At 44.5% G+C, this 9,418-nt stretch overlaps 1 protein-coding gene across 1 annotated transcript; it reads left to right on the top strand.

Moving 5' to 3' along the window:
* The first annotated feature begins 4,044 nt into the window (after positions 1 to 4,044).
* Positions 4,045 to 9,418, top strand: LOC121531831 (potassium voltage-gated channel subfamily G member 1). The gene is made up of 2 exons (XM_045205202.1): positions 4,045 to 4,459; positions 8,475 to 9,418. The coding sequence occupies exon 2, from the start codon at positions 8,630 to 8,632 to the stop codon at positions 9,416 to 9,418; it is 789 nt and encodes a 262-aa protein (XP_045061137.1). The 5' UTR covers positions 4,045 to 4,459; positions 8,475 to 8,629.

The raw sequence follows: 9,418 nt of genomic DNA on the forward strand, positions 1-9,418 counted from the left end.
CTAAATAAGTTCAGGAGTAAACATTAGCTTAACAAGTCACGTAATAAATTGCATGGACTAACTCTATGTGCAATAATAGTGTATAACATGATTTTTGAATGAATACCTAATCTCTGTACCCCACACATATAATTATGTGTGGGGTACAAAGGGATTTTGATGTCGCCAGGGAGCCTTGTTGATAGCGCTACTTCAGCCTCCAATATAAATATTTCACACTGAGCAGTTTGTCAGATTTTTTTTTATTTGCCTGTTTCACTCAAAAAAAGCTTTTCTGCTTCACTGTGATGTCATTTTGATGACAGGTTTTGACTACAGGTTCAGATCTCAGGTGACTGGAAACTGTGTCCCCTGGGAGCACTGATCTGAATGAGTCTTTATGAATAATACATGTGATTATCAAATAATGGGTGTCGTGGTCTGCCATGTACCTGGTAGCTAATTCCATGTTCTGATAGTAATTACATAATAGTTACTTCATAATTACCCTTTGTTTATATAGACCTCATTAGATGAAGTAGCATTGTTTCTATAGCTTTAGTTAGAGTTAGAGCTTTAGTTAGTTAAAGTTCATTATGTCCCATTTGTCACGTAATGTTGTATATATTACCTTTGAACTGTATCATCTGTTCTCTGAACTAATAAAGAAGACAATTACAGGGCCTCCGGCTAGCAGGGCTCCTGCAGTAGCCTGTTTCCTCACCGGTTGCCTGCCTGCCTCCATCCTCTTAATCTGACTATTGACACATCTGCTTTGAGGACAATTAGCCTGATCAGAACCTGCAGAGGGATCAAACTTATGCCAGTCAGAGTGTGGGTCTTTGGGCTGCCAAAGGCTTTTCAGAGATTACTGCACTCATACACAGTGCCTCATGGCTCATCAGACCCCTGCTGTCCCAGCATGCTTGCTGTTGCGATCTCATCTCCCCGCTGCTGGGGATTAGGGCCTAATCCCTAGGATGGTTTTTTCTATCAAACCCAGGATCGCTGTTCTGCCGGCGTCACCAGCTACTGTCCCTCTAATGAGGACACCCACAGTGCACGGCTGAGAGAGTATGGTTCCAGAGTGTACCCCTGGAACATAATTTAGGTGTGTGTGTGTGTCTGCCCACATATCTCTCTCTGTAGGTATATGGAGCTGCCATCCAGTTCTATGAGCCATATCCAGTGGATGTCTGAGTGTGTATGAGTCTGTTTGTTTGTGTTTGGTGGATGGGCAGAACGGTGGAGATTGCATAATCTGTTTCGACCCTCTCTCTCCCTCTCTCTCTCTCTCTACCGCACCTGCTGTCTCGACTTCTGAATGCTCGGCTATGAAAAGTCAACTGACATTTACTCCTGAGGTGCTGACCTGTTGCACCCTCTATAACCACTGTGATTACTATTTGACCCTTCTGGTCATCTATGAACGTTTGAACATCTTGAAGAACGATCTGGCCTCAATGGTCATGTACTTTTATAATCTCCACTGGGCACAGCCAGATGAGGACTGGCCACCCCTCAGAGCCTGGTTGCTCTCTAGGTTCCTGCCTTTCTAGGGAGTTTTTCCTAGCCACCATGCTTCTACATCTGCACTGCTTGCTCTTTGGGGTTTTAGGCTGGGTTTCTGTATAAGCACTTTGTGACATATGCTGATGTAAAAAGGGCATTATAAATCAATTTGATTGATTGATTGATAATGGTTAGAATGAAAAGGGTTGGTATTGTGAGGCGTATAATCTATTCAACTGTGTGTTGTTTGCATAGCTCTTTTCCTTTGTCACAAAATGCTGACATTAAACTTACAGTATATGTGTGATTAGTCTCATGTTTCCTATGCTAACCACCCAGGCATATGGAGGGGACAATAAGCTGTGCATGGGTCACTGTTTGTCTTCCCCACTCTCACTTCTCATCTCTCCCACTAATGTCTCCACTCCCCAGCTCAGCCTGTCAGCCATGAGAATTTATAAAAGTGTTTGCTTGTTTTAGCATTTCCCCAGGCATTCACAACCTAATGAGCTTTCTCAAAGACAAAGTGGGTGTGGGTACAGTTTCCTGTGCAACGCTTTGTTTGTAATACTGCACCTTGTGCATGCATAGACTACTATACTAAACAAAAATATAAACATAACATGTAAAGTGTTGGTCCCATGTTTCATGAGCTGAAATAAAAGATCCCAGAAATGTTCCATATGCACAAAAAGCTTATTACTCTAAAATGTTGTGCAGAAATGTGTTTACATCCCTGTTAGTGAGCAATTCTCCTTTGCCAAGATAATTTATCCACCTGACAGGTGTGGCATATCAAGAAGCTGATTAAACAGCATGATCATTACACAGGTGCACCTTGTGCTGGGGACAATAAAAGGCCACTCTATAATGTGCAGTTTTGTCACACAACACAATTCCACAGATCTCTCAAGTTGAGGGAGCATGCAATTGGCATGCTAACTGCAGGAATGTCCACCAGAGCTGTTGCCTGAGAATGTAATGTTAATTTCTCTACCATAAGCTGCCTCCAATGTCATTTTAGAGAATTTATCAGTATGTCCAACCGGCCTGACAACCGCAGACCACGTGTAACCCCGCCAGCCCAGGACCTCCACATCCGTCTTCTTCACCTGCAGGATCGTCTGAGACCAGCCACCCGGACAGCTGATGAAACTGTGGATTTGCATAACCAAAGAATTTCTGCACAAATTGTCAGAAAACGTCTCAGGGAAGCTCATCTGCGTGCAGTTCGGCGTCGTAACCAACTTCAGTGGGCAAATGCTCACCTTTGATGGCCACTGTTGGCGAGCGGTTTGCTGATGTCAACGTTGTGAACAGAGTGCCCCATGGTGGCGGTGGGGTTATGGTATGGGCAGGCATAAGCTACAGACGACGAACACAATTGCATTTTATCGATGGCAATTTGAATGCACAGAGATACCGTGATGCAATCCTGAGGTCCATTGTCCTGCCATTAATCTGCCGCCATCACCTCATGTTTCAGCATGATAATGCACAGCCCCAAAGGATCTGTACACAATTCCTGGAAGCTGAAAATTTCCCAGTTCTTCCATGGCCTGCATACTCACCAGACATGTCATCCATTGAGCATGTTAGAAATTATCTGGATCGACGTGTACAACAGTGTGTTCCAGTTCCTGCCCATATCCAGCAACTTCGCACAGCCAATGAAGAGGAGTGGGACAACATTCCACAGGTCACAATAAACAGCCTGATCAACTCTATGCGAAGGAGATGTGTCGCGCTGCATGAGGCAAATGGTGGTCCCACCAGATACTGACTGGTTTTCTGATCCACGCCCCTACCTTTTCTTAAGGTATCTGTGACCAACAGATGCATATCTGTATTCCCAGTCATGTGAAATCCATAGATTAGGGTCTAATGAATTTATTTCAATTGACTGATTTCCTTATCTGAACTGTAACTCAGTAAAATCTATATTATTGTCCTTGGTGAGTGAGGATAATGTGATGTTTGCATGATGCTGTTGTACTGTTGATTAGGTGATCTGATCTCAAGGTGTGTACTGTACATCACAATGAGTGTCTGGATTGTCTAAACTAACTGTATCACCATATTGACTGTAATAAAGACAAGTCCTAAAACATAGGTGATAAGACATCATGAAAACCTTTATCAGAATTCACCACATTGACCTTTCACTTTAGAATGATTTGATGATCATAGGCTACCTCATACCCCTGCTAAATATATTATATTTTATATGAGCATACCTTATGGTCTATATCAGATTAATGCCTAGTATTATCAGACTAAGGAGTTTATTTCCCACGGCGACCATAATCCACTGCTGCATAAAAACATTATTGGGTTCGAAATTATCCGCGCTCCCCGCTGGGACGTTTGAAGAGTATCAAAGCAGCAGAACCGCTTGCTGGCTACGGGATGAAAAAGGTTAGCTTGGCTCCGGAGTTTTTCAGTCGATTTAATCCTACTGCCCTAGCATAGGCAGTGCTGCGCTGATAACCAAACACCACATCAGGATAGCCTGCATTTTTTTTTTTTTTTGCTGGGGCTTTGTGGCACGAGATGGTCCAGCGAATCTATCGCATGTTATTATCGTAGCAAAGGGAAAGGCAAGATTTGGTACTGAAAGTTAGGCTTTGTGAGGTGCCTTAATTGGTAAGGGAAAGGCACTTAGGCTACTCACGACACTCACCTACTCTTCGCAAACTTGGGGTAAGCTACAGTATACCCTACCCGTCCTCATCTGTGGAGCGCGCACGCATCGCAACGCCTCTGCAGTACGGTTCTGTAACGGGACACTCGGCTCGTCTCATTTTCTCTCTTCGTATTTTGAATACTTTTTAATCGCGTTTACAGGTTGGGACACTGTGGATCCCGGGAATACAACATGTAGCAGCTGGTATTTTTCGGTGAGAGTGACTGATGTTGAATGGTCAAACGGACTGAGAACTAGAGAGCTGTTCTCTTCACTAATATGGTACGTGACAAGTTTCTGTAGTCGTCATTCTTATTATTCAACGTTCACTGTCAAATAATGTAGGCCTATTTTCATGGTCATTGCGCTTATTGGAGTTTAATGTCAACTGCAAATCTGATCATATCTTGGAAATAATAAAATTATTATGATAGAATAGCAAGTAGCCTAGATTTTATATGAAGTGTAAACACCTTTACAATCCTATTTTGATTAATTGGAATAACCGAAACAGCTATTCGATCTGTTCAAAGATAAATGAGCAACAGTCTATATGATATATAGTGAGAGCAGCCTCCGCTGTTTAAAATTATGTAGCCTACAGTATTTGTACAGTGACAGCCAATGCTTAAGTGGGACGTTCAAGACAATAAGACAAGGCATTCAACACATACCGGTAAGCTTTATAATAAAACATTAAAAGCCGATTAGGCTATGGGTTCCATAAAATAGGCTATTATAATAGTCTACAATAGTCTATTATTGACGCCATGTTATTCGCTTTGTAACTTGACGTATAAACTCCTTTCCTTATTAAAGAAGACTTCTATGCAGAGTCACCCATAGATGTGTGTGTGTGTCACTGGCGCACCCACAAGCTCTGGGGGCCCATGCGCCTGTCATCAATGTCAATTTTTATATATATATAAATAATTTTGACAGTAACCCTCCAAAAACTAATTCATAAACATTTTTATTTTCCATATGCAGGCTACTAGGAAAATAAGTGTTTCTTTCTTGGGCTTCAGGAATGTGACTGAAAAAGTGCCTCAGGCCTTTAAAAAGAAAAAATGAAACTGTTTGAAAGTATAAGGGGATATGGGTGAATAAATGCTGTGGTCAAGGCTATGCGGCGCCAGTGCAATGAGTGGAGCTTACTCAAGTGTTCAAAGCGCATTTCAGACAGAGCCTAATGCTTCTTTGGTAGGCCTAGTTCTTTATGGGTTTAGTTTATAAAACGATCAGTTCGCAGAAGCGACAGTTACAGGGATGATAAAAACAGCTTGACTTCCATACATAGCGGTCCTCTGTAGCTCAGCTGGTAGAGCACGGCGCTTGTAACGCCAAGGTAGTGGGTTCGATCCCCGGGACCACCCATACACACAAAAAAAAAATATATCCACGCATGACTGTAAGTCGCTTTGGATAAAAGCGTCTGCTAAATGGCATTTTATTATTTATTATTATTATAGCAACATCAGATAAACTGGGGCAGAAGGGAGTTGCGCTTCAAATACAGCAGTTCTGCAACATCGTTAATTGAGCCTCTCATTCTCCTTAATTGCCGGCCTCAACACGTTACGGAAAGAGATGAACTGTATAGGAAGCTCTGGGGACAAGTCGTCTGGATTCTGGACAGCCATTAAATTGGCAGATGCAAACAGATTATCATCTTTAGCAGACTTGAACAAAAAAAGCGGCTTGGGATTTCATTCATAGGCTACTGGTGAATCGGCATTTGAGTTGTGTGGTTGCAATATCAACAGTCTATGCTATATCTTAGCATGGGTCATGCAAGACTAAGTTTAAATTGTGTGCAGCGCAATGGGCACAATGCAATGTCTCAGGAAAGACTGTCTGGGGCGGCAATACTCAGTTTAGAAAACATTTGGGCCCCTACAGGCCATGGTGAAAACATTTGCACACAAACAAGGAGGACTTCAGGAGACCAGGGGAGTATCTCAAGTTGGATTTAATTTGATTTAATTTAATTGACCTTGAATATTGCAGGACATTTGCTATTAGCAAGACAAAACAATATTTCAACAATAGTGGCGGAATTGATCTTCAAGCGACTACTTTTCCCCCTCATTGTTAGGCTATTTGATGTGTAATTTTTATACAAAAAAATATCATAAATAGCAGATTAGTATGCAGTTGCGTCGAACATTTATTTTACAATCTGCAATGTTTGAATTTCCAACTTGAATTAGCCGACTGAATAAGTAATTACATTATTGCCACCAGCCAGCAGTCTAAAAATTGCAGCATTGCGAGACAGTTTCGTGAAATGTTAGGCTTAACATTAGAAAATGATGACCAAATAGGCCTACCAAAAAACATGTATCCATTACCTAAAGCAAATCTATATGTGCACTGGCACCACAGAAAGCATATCAATTCAATAGGCATGCAGCCGCATAGACATGTCGCAATTTCAGCACAATGGACAGCGATTGGTGGTCTATAGGGGCCGACTTCGAATTTGCAGGGGTCCTGAGAAACTGCGTTATGCCAGTGGTGTGTGTGTGTCTCTCTCGGGCTACATGGTTCTTAGGCTATTTCATGAAATGGCACGCAATGGGTTTGTAATGGTCCTATAGCGGATGGAAACTTAATTGCGCTTATCTCCTGTGTCTGTCACTAGTGAGCGCAGTGGAGGGAATGTTCCTGATAATACCACTGAGCCGCTAAAACACTTATTTCAATTAACTTTCCACTCGGCAAAGCAACCAACCCTCAGTCGGGAATACTGTATTACCAGTTATTCTATTAATAAATAGTGTATAATTCTTTCCCACCACGATCGAAATGAAACACCTTGACAGCAGTGCTTTATTGAATCCCCTATGCAGAACTAGAGTTACATTATGTAGCCCACCGCTGATTTAAACTGTAATTATCCACCAACTATTATCCACATCCCTAATGTTCTCCAAGGTATAGGCTAATAGCCATACCCCACTTGCTAAATTGATGGTGACATTTTATACCACAATTAAAATGTGCAGTAGTAGAGCTGTGAAAAGCACACCACTGTGCAACAAATCTAAGTAGTAGTCAGATCAGCTGTTGTCAGTGTCATAAACATCTTGAGAAAAGAGTAGCCCTGTTAGATATCTGTCAGTATACCATATGGTATACACATGACCACAGTGAGCCACACATTTCAAGATTAATCCTCAGCTTTACTCATTCTCACAGGTTGAGATTCACACCCATTCATGATGACAGATTATGTGTCTGGGCTGGTCTGTCTGGGAAGAGTGGAGGTGTACTCCGAAGGGTGATGCCTGATGAGGATAGTGAGTGACTCTACTGACTACACTGCTGTAATGTACTACAGGAAACAGAGGCCAGAGCACACCCCTATCCACATCGACGGTGCTATAGTGGAGCGGGTCAAGAGCTTCAAGTTCCTCGATGTCCACATCACTAAGGAATGGTCCACACACGCCAACACAGTCGCGAAGAAGGCACGACAACGCCTTTTCCCCCTCAGGAGGCTGAAAAGATTTGGCATGGGCCCTCAGATCCTCAAACAGTTCTACAGCTGCACCATTGAAAGCATCTTGACTGGCTGCATAATCGCTTGGTATGGCAACTGCTTGGCATCTTACCACAAGGTGCTACAGAGGGTAATGCGGATGGCCCAGTACATCATGGGGGCCGAGCTCCCTGCCATCCAGGACCTCTATACCAGGCAGTGTCAGAGGAAGGCCCTAAAGACTCCAGTCACCCAAGTCACAGACTGTTCTCTCTGCTCCTGCACGGCAAGCGGTACCGATGCACCAAGTCTGGAACAAACAGGACCCTGAACAGCTTCTACCCCCAAGCCCTAAGACTACTAAATAGCTAACCAAATAGCTACCCGGACTATCTGCATTGACCCTCTTTGCACTAACCTAACTCTTTTGATTTATGACATATGCTGTTGCTACTGTTTATTATCTATCCTGTTGCATACCTATATGTACATATCTACCTCAATTACCTCATACCCCTGCACATCAACTCGGTACTGGTACCCCTTGTATATAGCCAAGTTATCGTTACTCATTGTTGGGAAGGGCCCGTAAGTAAGCATTTCACTGTTAGTCTACACCTATTGTTCACAAAGCATGTGACAAATACAATTACATTTTATTTGACAGTGCAGTACAGAGCTCTGATCCATTACAGAGTCACTGATGTGTCTGTCAGTCTCTGGACTAGGGATGTACTGTAGACGAGGAGGAGCCTCTACACCACTGCAGTCTAACTGAGATTTAATGTCCTTCTCGTCTCTCTCTCTCAGTGTCTGCATGACTCCACAAGCCTGGGACCGGCTTGCTCCTTCTGCAGAGCCTGAAGAGACTCACCTGTTCCCCAGCCCCCAGATGCCCAACACCAAGACCAGCCACTGAGCCCCCAGTGTGACCAGCCCAGCCGGCCACCCACCCCGATGCCGCCATGCCCATCATCAGCAATGCAAACCATGACTTCAGCAACCTCTCGGCCAGCGATGACAGCAGCCTCGATGCCATCTTCACCCAGATCCCCGAGACGGAGACGGTCAAGGGTGTCTACTACCAGAGGGCCCAGTTCATCAGACGACCAGAGGACCTACTGTCAGTGGACCATGGCCTACTAGCGGTCATCAACGTGGGAGGCAACCGCTACACTTTCCCCTGGAGCACGCTGGAGCAGTTTCCCTTGACCCGGCTGGGACGGCTCTGTGGCCTCAGCAGCCCAGAGGATATCGCTGGCGTGTGTGACGACTACGACGAGACGCGGCGAGAGTTCTTCTTCGACCGCAGCCCCTCGGCCTTCCGCGTCATCCTCAACTTCCTGGCGGCGGGGAAGCTGCGCATGCTGAGGGAGATGTGCGTGCTGTCGCTCCATGACGAGCTGCTATACTGGGGCGTGGAGATTACCTACATGGAGCGCTGCTGCAAGAGGAAGATGTACACGCGCATCGAGGAGATGAAGGAACACGAGCGGCAGGAGGAAGAACAAAGGCAGAGGCACGCCATGCTGCGCCCCCCAGTTGAGGAGACACGCTACCGCAAGTTCATGAACCAGCTGAGGGATATGGTGGAGAATCCCCAGTCTGGCCTGCCAGGGAAGATCTTTGCCTGCCTGTCAGTGGTGATGGTGGCAGTGACCGTCATCAGCCTGTGTATCAGCACCATGCCGGACCTCAGGGAGGAGGAGGACAGGGTGAGTGAGGCCAACCCCCCGCAACCCCCAAAACATTAA

The sequence above is a fragment of the Coregonus clupeaformis genome, chromosome 19 (assembly GCF_020615455.1).
Source record: "Coregonus clupeaformis isolate EN_2021a chromosome 19, ASM2061545v1, whole genome shotgun sequence".
NCBI lineage: Eukaryota > Metazoa > Chordata > Actinopteri > Salmoniformes > Salmonidae > Coregonus > Coregonus clupeaformis.